The 19,292-nt window shown below is 37.7% G+C and overlaps 1 protein-coding gene across 1 annotated transcript; it reads left to right on the top strand.

The window, feature by feature from the left end:
- The first annotated feature begins 2,205 nt into the window (after positions 1-2,205).
- Positions 2,206-18,596, top strand: LGI2 (leucine rich repeat LGI family member 2). The gene is made up of 8 exons (XM_053458339.1): positions 2,206-2,554; positions 3,714-3,785; positions 8,783-8,854; positions 11,060-11,131; positions 12,405-12,476; positions 13,809-13,978; positions 14,374-14,538; positions 17,132-18,596. Exons 1-8 carry the CDS (start codon positions 2,379-2,381, stop codon positions 17,947-17,949), a joined length of 1,617 nt encoding a protein of 538 aa, XP_053314314.1. The 5' UTR covers positions 2,206-2,378; the 3' UTR covers positions 17,950-18,596.
- The last annotated feature ends 696 nt before the right edge of the window (positions 18,597-19,292 follow it).

Genomic DNA, 19,292 nt, shown 5'->3' with positions numbered 1-19,292 from the left:
TCAGCTACTTTCATTAACCTTTGAGATGACACTTAAAACCCCAAAGAACGGTATTTTGAGATGTGCAGATCAACTATGTGGGTTCGGAATTTCAAGCTTGGAACATAAAGAATGATAAAAACAGACTAACGAAACATAAAATAGCTGTACCAGTTAGTTTTTCATTACTTAGTAAAATATATAATACAATATAACACAGAGGAGGCTGAGCTGGGCAGCAGGTCCTGAAGGCAGGTGGTCCCACTGGTGAAAAAACCAGGTGTCTTGGGTGATCAAGTCCCCGGTGAGACCTCTGATTTCCCCAACCGGCCCATTTACACTATGGAGGACTGTGCTGAGCTGGCTGCAACGTTCTCCATGAGGATCTATGATAAAAAAATGACAGCTCCCCTTTAAATAAAAAAAACCCATGCTGAGCTGAGAGAAAATACTTACTATTGATATCAGCAGAATCCCTTTCTTAAAAGTATTTCAAAACACCACTACAGTTATATTACATTATATTATATTACAGATATTTATGTTTTGGAATAAAATCCAAACCGGTCTTGTTTAAAATGCCAGCGCATGTTCTCGAGGAAGACCAGAAGTTTCTCAGCATCCATGCTATGTTTTGATACCATAACCACTTTGATGCCCCTTTGATGATCATGATGCCCCCCCTAGATCATTAGTTGATCAGAATTTGCTCCCAGAGGCCACTTTATTACAATTCAAGCTCCCATAGGACATAAAGACTATTGGTGACCTCGCCAACGTAGAAGTGTCTCTGTAGCGTGAGGTGTCTTGTTTGGTGAGCTTGTGCCATCACGTATGGCTAGCCCTACCATGTAGAAATAGGCAAAACTGGACGAACAATTCGTGGAGCATGTTTAAAATTCACAATGGACAGTATATAGATGAGAATGGGTGGGGCTATTGATAAGCCTGGCCCCTTATTGCCTACCAATAAAAAAATGCTTCCTTGTCTGCCTTATAGGGAATCGGCCTCGATCTGCATATTGTGCTACATTATCAGTATGCCAGGGGCTTACCCTCCAAGTGAAGACCATCAACACACACCTCTTTATACTAATACTAAAATAGAGTCTTTCTAAAAATACATACATTCATATCACAAGCTATCATATCGAAAATATTATTCTAAAATATGTAAAAAACAATACCATTGTGACCTCAGTATACCTGACCCAGGTTCTGATTTATGATTTAGACATTGTGTGTAATTTTGGGAGGTGGAGTAATGTTTTCATTTTTCAACTTGTACTTTTCATGCACAATTCAAAATCGCTTCAATGTGTTTATTTTATTTATTTATTTGTATTATTTGTCTTCTTTTGGACCAACAGCAAGGTTGAACTTGTTTTTTGAAGGTAATTTTTTATGTTACGATGTATTCTCCCCATTATAACATTGTTTCAAAATAGTGTTGCTTCCGCTCTATAAATAAAATGCAATAATAATAATGATAAGTGATCATTGTAAAATTGCAATCGAATCTAGATGCATGACTGTATAATTAATAATTTGTGTTGTAAATAAAATGATATATTCTAACTCAAGTTGGTTTGTGGAACTAGTAATTATTATGTGAGTTAGTTAAATTATTTGTGGGTTTATTTTCATGACTACCTAGTGCACACCAAGCGAAGAAAAAATGGCCGATTTGCTGCAAGACGGGCACATATTGGCCAAACTACAATGTTTGTGTGGGGAAAAAATACAACACATTAGTGGTCCAAGGAAAATGATAGACTTTCCTTGGACCCACCTACATAATAATAATACTACTACTAATAATTATTATTATTAGTAGTAGTAATAATAATAATTATTATTATTAATTTATATTGATCATACTGTACATTTATGTTACTGCCAGAGGGGAAAGCCATGTACTTTACACTACCAAAATCATTTTTAAAAAGCTCATTTGCAATCTGATCTATGGGCAAAAGGTAAGATTTCCGTGGAGTAATCTGCCTCAGGTCACCCTGTGTTACCCAGAGCAACACTGCACTTGTCCCAAACACACATCCCTTTACAGCCACTGCAAGGTCAACCTCTGATCTGTGCAACTCATGTTCAAGATGACGGGACATGCTGAAACAGAGTAGCAAGCTTGTGCTACTTGGGGATTATTTTTAAACTCATCCAATGGAGAAATAAATAAATTATTCATTGGACAAAGAGAGAGAGAGAGAGAGAGAGGGAGAGAGAGAGAGAGCAGGCTGCAGCTGAAGTGCTGATGTCAGTAGAAGATTGCAGTAGAGTATGGTGCAGTGTGAACAGGAATGCATGCCAGGCAGCTCCTTTCCAGGCTTCTCTCGTCACCGTCAGAGTGTACACACATATACAAAGTGTGAGGGGTCAGGACGATGGCTCTCCCTAAGGAACCGCTTCTGTTTCTCATCTTGCTTGGATGCACCCTACACACTGTACTGCCTAAAAGAGCCGTGAGATGCCCATCGACATGCAGCTGCACAAAAGAATCAGTCATTTGTGTCGGATCTTCGTCCATCCCAAAGAGCTTCCCCAGCGACATCAGCTCCTTGTAAGTGGAACTTCAGCTTCAAAAGTTGGGAGAGAAGGGACACTGTGTCGTGTTAAGGTGGATCCTTGTGATGTGGGGTTCTAGAGTTGTGTAGGTTTAGGACAGTCTATAAAGCATTGTGTCCATCGGATGAGGAATAGGGCTGCAGCTCCTCTGGACATGTGATGGGTATATCAATAGATGCCCTTGTCTTTTCTCATATAACATTTGTATTTCATATTTTTTAATGCGTAGTATTAGAAGAGCATGGCGCATGTGCCCTTCTCAATATCTTTAAGAGTTGCTACCCTCCTGGGTAACTAAGTCATGTTATATGTTAGGATTGGGCAATTACTTAACCCTTTGCTTTAGTTCACTTTAATAATAGACACAGTTAGATGGGCTATACAGAGAAGAGTAAAGAGTGTGTAATGTTTCTCATTAGTTTAGGCCACGTGTTTCAGTGAGCTTTGTTACGCAAACAGTGGATGCGCTGGTCCACATCTTGTAGTTGATGTACTGTATGAAAGGAGGTATGGGATGTGAGCAGGACATTCAATACAAAATCTCAGTAATACAATTACAGTCATTATGTGCGTAGCCATCCTAATGCATCTGGACACCCTATACACAATTATATGGCCAGTGAATATGGATTTTTATAATAGGGGGGCATTTTCTGGCTATGGATGGATTGTTTGTCTAAATTAGGCACGTAACTCATAAGTATTTAGGCAGCAGTTAAACCCTGACTGGATCCTTTTTGAGCCCATAGTGTGGGCTTTCCATGCGGCAACTTTTGTGCTTGAGTGTTAGATGTGGATGAATTATGTCTTTAGTGATATGGGCCATATGGATGGACCGTACAGCTTGACAAAAGATCATATGCATGCAAATAACTGGTGTAAAGGTTAAAGACCCAATATTTGTATAACTTTTTTCAGACTTTACACAGTACAATACCCTATGCTACATTTATGATTCAAATGTTACAGTCTAGTTTAGATTTATCTAATGAATGCATCTTTTGAACATTTTGAACAATGCTCCGCACGCACACACCTCCGCTGGCACTCAAAGGGTTAATGCCATTAGTGACTATGAGGTCCATGAAAGTGAGCTTTGTAATGCTCCACCGTTTACCGATGTCTTGTTCTGTCTTTTCTCGACTTGTTTCTAGAAGCCTGGTCAATGGGACGTTTTCTGAGATCAAGGACAGAATGTTTTCCCATCTGCCCTCCCTGCAGCTGCTGTGAGTACCGCAGTTTACAACAAAACACTTTTTGTGAGCGAAGTTGCTTTTCTTCCTCCCGGCGCAGGGAATCATTACCATTCCAGACACATCGCAGGAAAACAGAAAACGGGAAAGCTGCTCTCACAAATCCGTCTGTTTTCCTAACAAGCGTACGGCGCTACCGAACGTCAAATCCATAAGTGCGCATTTTATTAACAAAGTGACCAAAAATGAGCATATGATAAAATGATCCTCTTAAACTTTGAGGAATTAAAAAAGGAAAGTGTTCCTCACCACAGTACTAGAGAATAACAGATCCAAACCCAAAAATAAGACATATTTATAATAATTAACAATAAAACACAAATGCTTCCAAATCTACCGAATCTGAGGGCGCTATATAAAACGATAAATAGTAATAATGAAGGAAGCCTATACACAAAATGTTTTTAAAAACTTTTTTTAAGCAACCATGGGAAATTGTCCCAAAACTTGATTTCTGTACTGGTTATATAACCAATTTAACTTATACCGGTATATATAACCAATTTGGCCTTTTCAGCATGCGCACAAATAATGAGTACATGATGGTGAATGAAAAGAGCATTACCTGCCAGATCCAGGTAATACATCACACTCAGAAAACACCTAAGAACTCCTGAGTCATCTCAAAAAAAACATTAGCCGGATCGGTTTTGTATGTTCTGCTGAGTTGATGGAAATTGTCCCCAGTAGTAAAACTGTTAACAGCTGCCATGATCCTAAAGCTCCAGTCCCAGCTCCAGCCTGCTTTATCAAAAGACGCCTGAGAACGACTTCAAATACAATACAAATACTTCCTTAATAACCGAAACGCATGGTTTGGTTTGAAATGGTATCACCTAATTTAAAAAGGTTGCCGTGAATAAATTCAATTGCAGCAATGCCACTTTTTTCCTGAAATAATGAAACAATAAGTCACAGAAAAAATATTGCTTTACAATCAAATGTTTGCTACCTTTTTTTGTAGTTGTCAAATTCCAAATTTCAAGAGTTCAGAATTCTATGTAAAAATATATTAGTTACTCAATGGCCACGTCTGCCAAAGTGCCACGGATACACCCAACATAGACGTAGATCTTAATTCCATATGTAGATTAATTCTAGATTCTGGTAGCAGGTGCGTCTCCACTTTAGAATCTAACCTCAAAATCAACAGTTATTGTGGAGATATGGAATTCCAGAATCTGAATAATGTAATCTAGAAAACACACTTTCGGGATATACAACGGAGACACTAACCTTTAAGAAACGATGATACCTTTATCGGCTAATGTAAGAGTAATAGAATGCAAGCTTTAGAAACGACCGAGGACTCTTCTTCAGGCATACTGAACGAGAGACCTAGGCAGCCTTGAAAGCTTGCAATCTATTACATATTGGTTGGCAAATTGTCGATCTTTCTTACCGTGGCTGACGCGGTGCAATTCTATAGCATACGCAGGAAATGGATGCAGGCCAGAAAATGCTGGTCTGGAGGAAAGTGAAGGTTCTGTGTCTGGAATCAATTACTCTACATTACACTCATTGTGACCTCTAATGGAGGTGAATAACCATCAACTACCAAATCCCATGGTGGTTGTAGTAGTAACAGGCCTTTTCAGCCCATTGTGGAATTGAGTTCCTCAACTACGTGTGGGACATTGGGAAGAAGTATATTACAAGGTGTAGGTCCCACAACCAAGAGAACAAAACAGATCAATTCTACGATAGCGTGCCCCAGGAGTGCCCAGGGGGTGCCCAGGAGATATAATATTCTACTTCTACTGACTAATATTATTCTGAGACCCTCTGCAAAATGCACATTGTCATAAGTTATTATCAGTATTGCTACAACCAAATAGTTAAGTAATACAATGAGTGTTTAATTAGGAATATAATATAACATTGCCAAGAGCTTTATATTCTACAACATAACAAGAACTGAAGAATAGTAAGGGTCTTCCCATAAATTAATATTATCAGGCTTCTGACAATTGTGACGGTAAAGGACTTATGCAAAGTTCATCTACTAGCAGGAATATTGTAGGCGTACTTTTGAGAACTAAAGATGTATTTGTTGAGATAAGGGTTGTCCACCTTTACTCATCACCTCTTCCAGCACCATGGACAGCAGCATGAATAATTCAGCTTTTTATTTAACGGGAACAATCGCTGTCACTGCTTTAAGCATGCTTTGAAACTGATTTATTTTGCCGTCTGAACCATATAACAGCAATCAGCAACTTAACAATAGGAGAAAAAACCCCAATGGAGAGGGATAATCATGCCAATCCAGAGAGATGGAAGAAGGGGAACTCCAACCGTCATATGTACTTTAATGGTTATGATAGCCAAGGCCAGATTAAGGATCTTGGTCAAGACTCATAGCAGGGCAACTGGTAACAAATATAATTATAACACAATATTACATAAACCATACAAACAAACCTTGCTACCAGTCATTACTCTTCATGCCACTTCCATGCTATCTGGGGCCTGCAGGCCTCTCACCAGCAGGGTACCAGCTCCTACACAGTCTGTGACTGGGCACACAGGTCAACGTAACATGGAGGAAGGGAAGAAAAATGGAGGCAGGGTGAATTAAGGGAATTCAGCATCTGAGCAGCCAATCAGAGCGTAGTCTGTACCCTAAATCCCTTCCACTCTTCCTGCAGATGGACATTGGGAGAGAGTTGCCGGCTCCACACTGGGTTAATCACCTGCTGTAGAGCGGCTCCTCTCTGCTGGTGTCTCACCGTCTCTTACGTTAATCCAGATCTCACAGGCAGCGCAGAGCAGCTCAGGACACTCCAAATCAAGTACATGTACTAGGCTCAGGGCCCCCTGCCATTCTGGGGCCCTGGTTAATCCAGCCCTGATGATAGCTTAAATGTCCATTAAAATCTATGTAGTTTTTCCCCCTCATGTGAATTTGCACCAACCCCCCACTCCCCAGCTATTTTATATACAGGAGATGTGCAGGAAATATCCATGACCTACTTACCACCAAGCAATTACAGCCCTGTACGATGATCACTTTGGGTGGGAGTCTATTTAGACTTCAGTGCGTGTGAAGAGAAAGTGATTTCAATGGGAGCCACCACTGATATAATCAATTTATAAACAGCATTGCGTGGGTTTGTTTGGTGTATAACTGTGAATTATACAAAATGGGAAAAGTTACAGGTGATTTATCCAACTAAGGTTTACTTGGGATATAACATTTTAAGAAGTTACCCAACGTGTCTCCTCCAGGCTTTGTGACTTCTACAAGACATGTCTTGGAAAATGTTCTCTCTTTATGGAGTCTCTGCTAATCCCTGCATGTCCAATCTGACTTCAGAGGCTGATCTAAACCCAGTAAAGAATTAGTTTCCATCTCTTTGAACACATTAATGATAAAATTAATAAAAATGGTACTATGCATTATAACAAAAGCCCATTCCGGCTATACATATTTTTCTAACTGTGAAGACATGAAACTTTAATAACCTTAATTTTATTTGAACATTGTTACTATAAATTATAGCGCTATCCAAAGCTATGTATATGTACCGAAATGCACATTTAATGCACCTCATTAAAAAAGCAAATTCAAAGAGTCTCATTAATCAAAGAATGTTACTTCCAGTTAATGTGTATGTACAGTATGTACAAAACCTATTCATCAAGTAAGCCTGCGCAGGACATAATTAGGTAACATTACGGGATGCTTGGTTGGTAATTTTTAGCAATATATTTTAGCTTCCGTTTAAATACAGAGGTAGTGGCCGTTACTGCTGTAGTTTTTTTCTTCTATGAAGGGCTAGTAGATTAAATCCAAGATAAAATGGCATTGTTCAGTTTATGTTTTAATAAAAGTGCAATATTTACAATGTGCTAAATATGGAGCAATGTGTTTCTATGGCGATTGCCACACATTGGCCATTTTGCAGCAGAATGGCTTATAGGAAACACTGTAGATAATCAAGGGGTTAACTGCTGCTATTTGCTGAAATAGCTCGGCTTATTTGCCTTAAAAAATGCGCACCTTAAATGTTTGCCGTTGGTGATGTGCATCACTGCAGTGTAAGCATTTTATTCTGACCCATTCAATCCCAGTTACTATGCCCACTGGGATAAATAATCACCACGTCATTCTATAGTCCTTGAATATATTAGGTTGTACGTAGGATCTCTTCTTGGGTACAGTACGCACTAATATTTAATAAATGTGTAGCTAAGGCTACAGGGAACTTTATATACAGGCCATGTCATTTGGAATCATATATAATAAACAATGTACGGTGTACTGGTTTAAATGAACAGTACACTTCCTGCCACCATAAATCCAATAGTTTGAATACAATCTATTAAATGTTCTTTGTAATAGACAGGCTCTGCCACACCAACACCCAAACACACACACGCCAGGACAGGCTCTGCCACCCCAACGCCCAGACACACACCAGGACAGGCTCTGCCACACCAACACCCAAACACACACACACACACACACACACCAGGACAGGCTCTGCCACAATGACACCCAAACACACACACACCAGGACAGGCTCTGCAACACCGACACCCAAACACACACACCAGGACAGGCTCTGCCACACTAACACCCAAACACACACACCAGCACAGAGCCTCACTGGGGGGCATGGTGTCTGCACGCCAGCCACTTCAGAATCATTAAGCGGTCGGCGCAGGTGGCTGGCCCACCCGGAAATCTAAAACAAGTATCAAACTTTGACCATTTGAAAAGGTGGTATGTATGATTTACAACTTTTTACCTGGTTATCTACTAACAAAGGCAACTGATCATATAAATTAATTTTGTTTTTGAATGTGTATTTTTAACTAGATCTTCTAGAAATGTAGAAACTCACAGCCAGAAGGTAGGGGTGTCTTGTGCCAAGTGTCCTTCTAAAAGCAAACAGTTAAGCTTGACTAATTCTAAACATTGCAATGCCTGGGTCCCTTTAACCCGCTGTCTTCATTTTCAGCTTGCTGAATTCTAACTCATTTACTGTCATTCGAGACGATTCCTTTGCTGGTCTCTTTCACCTCGAATACCTGTAAGTTTCCCCATTTCATATGTTACAATTTATTTGTTTTGTCCTAAATTTTTGAGTTGATTATCTGTTATTAGTGTATGTAATTATATATTGCATATATTTTTTTGTATTATTATTATTATTATTTTTTTTTTACCATAAACTCTGTTTTGTTCTTTTAACAATCATTTTAGCAGTATCAATGTACCGATATTAAAACTGGACCTAAATAAAATAGAGCAATATCAGACAAAAAGCAAACTAACATACTGACATTTTAAATGTGCTGCTAGTCTTCATGTTTCAGTTTGTGGTGGAGAAAATGATGGTCCTTAAACAATGCGTTAAATAATCTAAATACTTGTTGGCCTTGAGGGAGTCAGACGCTTCTCAATACTAATATGTAATAAATGATGAGAGCCTTGACTGCAGTGTAAGAAACCCATTCAGTTCCTATGTTATCTTATATACTGTTATTGCATATGGTTGGTTCGCTCCCTCCTAGGAGCTCTTCTCAGCCCCTCCTTTGAAGAATATAACACTCAATGCCCAGTTGATTGCAGCTGCACCATGTGCAGCGCCTGTAGTTACAATGATGTAAATTATATTAAGACATGGTTCTTATGATTTAATGTCATTCATATTATGACTAAGTAAGATCACAAAGGCTCAGGCCTAGTTCAGAGGAAGACATCGGTGTTTGCAAAGGTTGAATAAGCTTGAGATCTGGCTCCAGCTTTGGCTTTCCTAATAATTTCAGCTGAATCTGGCTAGTAATGTCATCTGAGTCAGTAGCTCCATGACTACTTACATGGACTTTGCTGCTTCTAGCGGCCACTAGCATTTTCTGCTTGAATGCTGAATCTATTTTTGCTGTAGATCTTTCACAAGACATCACATTCTGGTCTTCCTCTCACTATTATGCTCCAAAAAAGAAACTATACATTGTGGCCTCAACTTACTTGACCTGCAAGTCTTACTTGACTACATAAATAACTTAGAGCATGACAAAAATATTGGTGATTTTAGAGAAAGCTATCAACCACATGTTACCTTTACCACCAGTTTAGATATTTTCATAGTCTTTGCCTCTATGTATGTGTGCTCTCTGGACAACACAATTCTACTGGAGGTCATCAAAAATAATTTCATGTGTCCTGATCCTAGAAAATAAGTGCTAGTCATAGCCAATTTACATGGCAATATATTTTGCTGACTCCTCTGAGACTCAATAATCTGCACACTATTTAAAACTTAAAAACACGTCAATTCTTGTAATTTCCTACAGTTTTTACTTGCACATGGTCACTTAGAATTTTTTTTGCACTCATGAAATTTTGATAATTGTAGCAGGAATTAAAATGCTTGCATTATATTATAACGTTCTTAAATTGAGTATTGAATCCGTCAAGCGAGTGCCATACAGATTGATTCTGTATGTAACAATATCTTCAAAAAGTCTCTTGAAGACCACAACCAGGCCAAGCATTATGTGTATCCTTTTCTGAAAACGAGTAGTTTAAAAACTTTTGTACTGAGATGCTTATGCTCAAGCTGGGGTACCGAAACATTGAGGCTTGTGGTCTTTGAGGACTGGAGTTGGTAAGTCACTGAATGTTAAATCTTGAGTCAAACTTGAATACACTGTAGCAGATGATGCCCGCTATAGCTACTTAATGATTTCTGAGCAACACTGTGTCGACTGTAAGGTTTTCAGATAAGATGAATGTTTGAAAATAACCAGGCAGCCTTGACTTTCTATTGAGTTCATTTGAACACTACAGCTGTCTTTGCACTGAACATAGGGACTATGCCAAATGTAATAGTCCAACGAAGTAGAGTTGCTTTTAAGTTCCTCTTAGAGAATACCTAGGTTTATCCTTTGGACAATTGTTATCTTAGAAAGGTATCAGCATGTGGGTAAAATCTTCAAGCTGTTCTTGTGCAAGAGCTAATCGAAGTCACAGCTTTTCGTGATACCTATTAAGCCAAACCTTGTTCTTTGACAAGCTTTTATAAACTGGCTTTCTTAATTCATAGCGGGTTACATTTTAGAGCCTTTATTTGTTGGTTGGAAAATATAGCCATCTGTCATCCTGTCATCCAAGTTGAAAATGCAGTTCTGTTGTGTGAACGGCACATAATCAGCATCTACCCCAAATTATCTTAACCTTTTGTATTTTTCTTAAATACAGAATGCTCAATTTTCAACTGTTTTGTTTTTAGATTTATTGAAGGAAATAAAGTAGAAACCATTTCTAAATATGCATTCAGAGGCCTTCGAAACTTAATCAATCTGTAAGTATCGCCAAAAATAAAATGTGATATTTTGGGTGACTTTCCCTGCTTAAACACCACGCTGAGCTGATTCTTTATGGCAATGCTATTAAAGTCTGCTCTTACATAGACTTTCATTAGTCTGGCTGAGTAATTAACACTGAGCCAATCTATTGTTTACCGCAGGGAGTATGGTACGGAGTCAGGGTATTTGTCTAACCAATTGGACTAAGATAACAGAACTAGAACACATACACATGACTAATATGCAAATGCCTGAAAACATTATATTACGCAAAAGCTAAAACGGAACTGTTTTAAAAGAGAAAAGTGCACATTTTTTTGAAAACATATTTTTAAATTTAGAAATGGTTTAGAAATATAAGTGGAATTGGGAACTGGATTGCCCCTTTAAACTTACTGCTAACGGGCAACGCAAGGGCAATAAGTCAGCCATATTTAACAAACATTAAATACATAATATATATTGCCAAAGCTACAAAGAGACATACAATAAATAATTGTGATGTTCTGGTATTCAAATTTCTAGATAATGAACAATGAAAGTTAAGTGTTTGGTAGAAAATGTTCATAAGACCAGAGACATTCATAAGAACTCAATGTAGAGTTTTAGGAATGTAATATATTATGATATAAATATTTTTCATATGACCTATCAATCTAAATCCAAAAAGCGAGACTCTCAATAAGATTGTTGCAATGGTCCCATTAGAATTTCCAGAAAACCCAAACAGAATGTCAGATTTCTCTTCGCTACATCAATTGTGCATTATAAAAGGTTAACTTCTTTAAGGAGAAATTCATAATGCATTATTAATTTGGCGAGGAGAAATGTTTTATGTTCCCTAAAATCGCCACTTTAGTAACTTCAACCCGTAAAATGAATTGTTAAGTGATCTCACTAACACGCATATCTAATCATATATCAGTGGTATTCCAAAAAAAGGTGACTTAATAAAAAAAAAAAAAAAAACACAATTATGGCAATAATAACATTTAGGCTAAAAAGGCTGAAGAAACATAATGGTGTTTCCAGCATAAACCATATAGATCAGAATACTAAAAGCATACATATTTAGTTCACAGTAAACTTAACTGCCCCAAATCCTGTTATTAAATTCAGAATCTGAAAATTAATAGGAAAATACAGTAAATATAGTGTAGCAGAGTTTTGAAAAAGCCTAAACCTTCACTTGCTCCTAATCCAACGTGAAATGAATAAGAAAGACGGATCCAAGCGTTTAACCTTATACTAATTCTTTTTTTTTTTTAGCTCTTTAGCCAATAACCACATCAAGACTTTGCCAAGAGACGTCTTCGGTGATTTAGATTCCCTCATTGAATTGTAAGTACTGCAAAGCCGTCACAAGTTTAATCTTTAATTAATCTTAGAGCGATGTGTGTAAAAAAAATAATTTTTTGTAGTCTGCATATTTTACCCCCCTCATCAAATTGTTTTCAAAATCGCGCCAAGAAAGCATTCTTCCTTCGGCGTAATATCTCTGAGTTACACGCATATACAGCGGTTTTAGGGGCTGATCAGCAGCATGCTGAAATAAAATGTGCCCCCAAAAAGCCATGATGGCGGCCGTGTCAATGAAAGGCCAGCTTGAGCTGTGCTAATTGCAAAAGGGTTTTCTTACGATCAATTAGCCTTTTAAATTTAAACTTGGATCAGCGAACACAACGTTTCATTGTAACAGAGGAGTGATGGGAGTGATAAAGAGCCTCTGTACACCTATGAAGATGTTCCATTAAAAATCAGCCGCTTCCAGCTACAATAGATTTGTAGCTGGATACAATAGATTTTACAACATTAACCCTGTCTGTGCTGGATATCTGATCCATTTCATCCATTTTCTTTCAAAAACAAGGAAATTTGTAATTGACCCCAAACTTTTGAACGGTATATATAATATCTGTGTGTATATATATATATATATATATTATCTGTATATATATATATATATATATATATATATATATATATACGCTTCACTGCACGCCTACTGAGAAGAAGCCATAACACATATTAAATCTATGTTTCCAGTCCTCTTTATAAAATATGCAGCGAGAATAAAGTCAGTAAAGTGTTAATCTTCATCACGATGGAATGGAGTCTGCATTTTTCACCCACTCTCAAAGAAATTCAGAAGGACGCATTGTACATAAAATAGCACATTCATGGCTGGCTGGGTACGGGGCAGAGGGTGAACGGCGGGAATAACATAGTGGTGGGAGAAAACTCAAGAAGCAAATGAGGTTCGTTCAAAACTGGAACAAACAAAGAACATACTAGCATTACCGCGATCAGATATCGATTTTTTAACTACATGGCACTCTTTGCACTGCAATAAATAGTTAATCTAAGTGGAAATTCACCTTTAACTAGGATTTTCCAATTTACCTAGTGCATCAAACAATTCCCAAAACGCAAAAGCCTATCTAGCCGCCGTGATTATTAATGCGATAATTTACTAAATATTTATTAACTTTATTGATGTAATCGGCTACCTTCTTGTCTTTCTTACATCGAAATACCATACTATTTAATAATGTGCAATAAAATAGTTCTGACTTCGCTCGTGTCTCCATCCTGTACCATCGGTATTATTGTCATTTTTGTCTCTTATTTACCACCATTGACCTTTATCTCTTTATTTAATGTTTATGTTAGGGATTTGAGAGGTAACATGTTTGAATGCGACTGCAAAGCAAAATGGCTGTTTTCCTGGCTGAAGACTACAAATTCCACGGTTTCTGACGTGGTCTGTGCTGGACCTTCTGAATATCAAGGCAAAAAGCTAAATGAAGTGGCTAGTTTCAATTCCGAATGTATAACAACAGGTATTTTCAATCATCCAAAATCGAGTATTTTTGGAAAGTAGGAAGGGTCATCATGGAGATTTGGAGGCCAGAAGAACTCGTGGCCATCAAGATCGTCAAGATGTTTTAATCAATTTTATAAGCAATTTGAAGAGCTATTAGCCATATAATTTATAATAATAGCAATGAAATTGTCACTTCGACTAGATAAGTCATCTCTAAAAATAACAAATGTAGGCAGTAGAGTAAAATGCTTGAATTCTTAAATTCTTATGCATCTTATATTGATAGTCTCCCCTCCACAGTGGGGGGGGGGGAAATAAAATTTTCTTTAGGGCACCGATAAAGCTTGGGCTGGCATTTGCACTTTTTCTTTTAAAAAAAAAAAGCAGCTGTTGTTTCATTATCGTTTTCAGACTTCATCGACCATCAGAGCTTGCCGTATCAGTCCGTTTCAGTGGATACATTTCACTATAAAAATGATGTATTTGTGGCGATTGCTCAGCCAAGTATGGAAAACTGCATGATTCTAGAATGGGATCACATTGAAATGAACTTCAGAATCTATGACAACATCACAGGTAGGAAATAATCTAAGACACACTGCGGGGAAACGTTTTCAACGCAACAGCCATTCTGTATTATTAATACGTTCTTACTAGAAGTATCATGGAGTTGGGGAGATCTTGAATAATATGTTTTTTTGGCAACCTTACTATTAAATTAAAAGCCAAAACACGCACACACAAATATTCTTCAATTACCATTGCCTTTCATGACTGTGCAATGTCAAAATATAACTGACTTACCTATAATAAAGACACAGAGGCATGCTGGATTATAATGGCCACCGTGTTTATGGAAACACTGCAACAATTCTATTGTATACTTAACAAAGTAACAAATATAAACATATTATTTTATCAGCAAATTGGTAGCCTGAACTGGCTAATTGAATTTATTCCCTAAAAATTCTGAGTACTGATATAAGCGTAATACTGATCTTGCTGGGTGGCTACCGATGTAACAGGAGCACAGTAGTCACAATACTACCCTCAATGGTCCCCATCCATGGAGAGTCCTGCACTTGGCTACTTCTCTAGTGCCACACAAGCCACTTGTACCTCGGACAGCAAACTCCTACACTGGGGACCCGTGCCACAGCCACGTAGATTAACCTGAAAGAGAAAAAGGAGGAATCCTTGTGGCAAATTATCAAAAGACGGTTGTCAACTTTCTAGCTCTTCCGTGTATAGCCTAACACAACTTTACTTCTCATGTGGCTCTTAAGACTTTAAAGAACCCAAAGCTGTATTCTGTATGTGAATGCCTTTTCTATATTCTTTGATCAATGCTTACTGTCAGGGCTTTTATTGCATATTGTAACATGCAACTAGATTCTTATCTAGTCAGAAATAACCTAAACCATGGCATGTCATTACTCTTTCATACTCCATAAAGCAGCCATTTTATGACAGCTTACTACTTTTCTAGAATGAGCAATATGTATCACTCATAGGACTCTTACCTAGTCTTAAAACTATAATCCCTGCATTATGTATAGTTTAATGCCTTTCCAACGCTCAGTTGTGTAGCCCTTTCATCAATGCTTAATTACAGGGCTTTTCTTTTCCACAGAAACTGCTTCATCCTCATTATTAGCTGTCTACAATTATTCCATAGCACACATAGAAGTCATATGATGCTTGCACATTCAAAGGAAGGTCATGCTTATAGATCAGTTGCAAAGGCTTCATTTATTTATACAGGTATACACCTGAGACTGAACATTTACATACTGTACACCTAGGCTATAGACATTCAAACTTTCACAACTCCTACATTTCATGATACCATACATTTTATTGGCAAGCCAATTACGGCCTCTACTCTGTTCGCATCAGAAGTAACTTTAAAACAATTGATTACAGACAGAAGTCCTTTAGCTTTAATTCACTATGTCAGAATTCCAGTGTGTCAAAAGAACATTTTGTTAGTTTTTGGTGGCATTGTCTTTGAATTGCTTTGCTTGTATCACAAGTATGGGATAGCGTTTCACAAGCTTCTCATAAGACTTAGCCTGAAAATATTGCCCGTTCCCTGACAGAACAGGTGTAACTCAAGTGTAAGTCAGGTTTGTGGGCCTCCTTGCTAAACACACATTTTCAGTTCAGTCCACAAAATTGTCTACAGGATTTAAGTCGTGGCTTTATGGTGGTCAGTCCAATATTTTTTGTTATCTAGCAGCCATTGTGTTAAAACTTTGGAGGTATGCCTAGGGTCATTGACCTGCTGGAAGAACTAGCTGTGTCCAAGTTTTAACTTTCTAGCTGATGCCTTGAGGTGTTGCTTCACTATTTCTTGATAATCCTCTTTCCTCGTGATGTAATCTATTTTTTAAAGTGCACCTGTCCCTTTTCCAGCAAAACACTCCCATACCATGATGCCACCTGCAAACTTTGTTTTTTTTTTACCATCTTGGAGTAGGGTCTTTTCCTGGCTTGACAGCCTTTCAGCCCTAACCATTGGTGGATGTAGATGCCGTATCTGATGCCGCAACCCCTTCACCAGCTCCTTTGTTGTCGTCTTTGGGTTCAGTTGAACCTCTCAGACCACAATACATTTAGCCCTTGGTGTTAATTTGTGCATCATTCCTAAACTATGTAGTGTTAGTGTGGTACCTGTAGTTCTTTGGAAATTGCTTCTGTGGAGGAACTGGACTTGTGGAAGTCTTTTTTGAGGTCTTGGCTGAATTGCTTGGATCTTCCCATGGTATCAAAGCTCTAAAGGTAGGGCTTTAAATACTGCCACGTGTACCAAATAATTCCTAATTATGAAAATTGGCCAATCAATAGATCCTAAAAAAGTCATTACATCAATTTCTGGTTTAAAGACACAGTCAACTTGGTATATGTAAACTTTTGACCCACTGGAAAACATTCTTTGAACACCTTGCTCAGATTAGGGTAAGAGAAGTAACTTGTATTGTCACCTAATCATTATTTTAATAGCTATAACATTTTAAAAATGGCTTCATAGAGTATTTGAATCTGTGAGGTTTTTCACATTTGAAAGATTTAAATCACCTTAGTACATCTAAAGTTTGTGGCTCCTTTTTTTGGAATGCATGTTTTTAGTATGATGTGGTAATAATCTACATGTTATTTATGGTAGGTCAGTCAATTGTTGGATGTAAAGCTATCCTGATAGATGACCAAGTGTTTATGGTGGTGGCCCAACTCTTTGGCGGTTCTCACATTTACAAGTATGATGAAAGCTGGGCCAAATTCACCAAGTTCCAGGACATAGAGGTCTCAAGGATATCGAAACCAAATGACATTGAGCTGTTCCGGATTGATAGTGAAACATTTTTTGTTATTGCAGACAGCTCAAAAGCTGGTCTGACTACAGTGTACAAATGGAATGGGAAGGGCTTCTACTCATACCAGTCACTTCATGAATGGTTTAGAGATACGGATGCTGAACTAGTTGAAATAGACGGAAAGCCCTATCTTATCTTATCCAGTAGATCTCAAGTACCTCTAATCCTGCAGTGGAATAAGAACACAAAGAACTTCAGCCCTCACAGTGACATTCCAAACATGGAAGATGTTCTTGCGGTGAAAAGTTTTAAAATGAAAGCTGAGCTCTACATCTCACTGACCAGATTTATCGGTGACTCAAAAGTCATGAAATGGAATGGAAAGCAATTTGTGGAGATCCAGGCTCTTCCATCTCGTGGTGCTATGTCCTTGCAACCATTTTCCTTTAAGGATAGGTACTACCTAGCATTGGGAAGCGATTACACTTTTTCACAGATATACCAATGGGATGCAGAGAAGAAGATCTTTGAAAAATTTAAAGAAATCTACATCCAAGCTCCTCGCTCCTTTACTGCTGTGTCCACTGACCGTAGGGATTTTGTATTTGCATCCAGCTTTAAAGGAAATACACAAATACTTGAGCATGTAATTGTCGACTTGAGTTTGTGATCACTCTTCCCCAGCCATACATTGTAGTGCTGCCTGGTATCTTTATTGTGTAGACCAAGTTGATCGGAAATCAGAACTCCGTAATGAGTTGGTCTAATTTAAGAGGAGAAATCTGAATTTGTATTTAAGTTAAGTGCTGGTTTTGGTTAAATGCATGACGAGGGTAATTTTAATAATTTTTCGATAATTTTTTAACCAATATAGGAGGCTTGTTTTAAATAGGTACAGATAAACCTGAGATTTTGAATAAGATAAATTATTTTAGTATTTTGTATTTAAATATAGGTTCCCTAAGCTAATGAAATGATTCCACTTTACACAGATAGCTAGGATCATCTTTTAACTTATTCTGCAATACTATTTCTATAATTCCAGTTTTGTATAATTAAAATATATTATTAATTCCTCAACCTGGGGTGATTTTTGAAGCCATAACCTTAAATTACGTGTCTTATATCCAAAGGCAAAATTTATGGTAAACACGGTAAAACAAGAATGCAATATATCACCACTACCTTAATGTAGATTTAACTTATTAAATGATGTTTACTAGTAAGATTTTAAATTTAATTCCAGAATCTCATCCATAGAATGTTTTAAATGGTATTAATCATAAAAAAATCTATATTAAAGTCCAAATACCCCCACCTTTGCCAATTTGCCTCATTTCTGCTTTCTTCCCTGCCACTATATGTTTAATGGTCTTTTTAGCAGGTCAGGTACTTGGACATGAATAAAGAGGAATAATGTAAGAGGCAATACTGGGCCCTCTTCTGACTGCAAGCTCTTTCTGCTACAGTGGTAATGGTGCTCGTTTGTACAGATGGAGAGCAGTATGGTGCCACAAGAGATGCCACCACAGTAAAAGATGAGCATCCTGCTGTTGCACCTTGTGTTGCCTCTGGCACACAAACCATACGTAAAAGTTTGATTCTAGATAAAAACAGGTATTTTCTCTTTTGCTTACTCTTCTTAAGTAAATTGATTACTGAGGGGTTTGGTGTATTTGAGGGACTAGACATTGCAGAAGGTTCCCTTGCCTGGTTTAGAGATACCCCTGGGATCAGGTCTCTCAAGATATGGTTTATATGGATGAGAAAAGCTGTCAACAGTTCAGCTTTAGACTATCCCAACATCTGTACAGCTTGTCTTGGGTGAAAACTGTAGTTATAACATGTACATAATCCTATATTTGATCTTCGACTTAATAAAAATACAGGTTTGCCAATTGTAAAAGTTTTTTGTAAAGGGGGCATAGTGATAGGGATCAATATAGCTGCCTATCTGGTTTTATGTGTGGTCTCATTAAATGTGGGCACTTTTATGCGCCCTAACAAACACAA

Source organism: Spea bombifrons, chromosome 1 (genome assembly GCF_027358695.1).
Source record: "Spea bombifrons isolate aSpeBom1 chromosome 1, aSpeBom1.2.pri, whole genome shotgun sequence".
NCBI classification, from domain to species: domain Eukaryota; kingdom Metazoa; phylum Chordata; class Amphibia; order Anura; family Pelobatidae; genus Spea; species Spea bombifrons.
Note: the sequence above shows the minus strand (reverse complement) of the source record. Positions and strands in the feature narration are given on the sequence as shown.

Bases quoted from the DNA above. Each gene is read 5' to 3' on its own strand.
- LGI2 (XM_053458339.1), top strand. From the start codon at position 2,379: ATGGCTCTCCCTAAGGAACCGCTTCTGTTTCTCATCTTGCTTGGATGC. The intron at 8,855-11,059 runs GTAAGTTTCCCC...TTTTGTTTTTAG, and splicing joins CTCTTTCACCTCGAATACCT to ATTTATTGAAGGAAATAAAG. The intron at 12,477-13,808 runs GTAAGTACTGCA...TGTTTATGTTAG, and splicing joins TTAGATTCCCTCATTGAATT to GGATTTGAGAGGTAACATGT.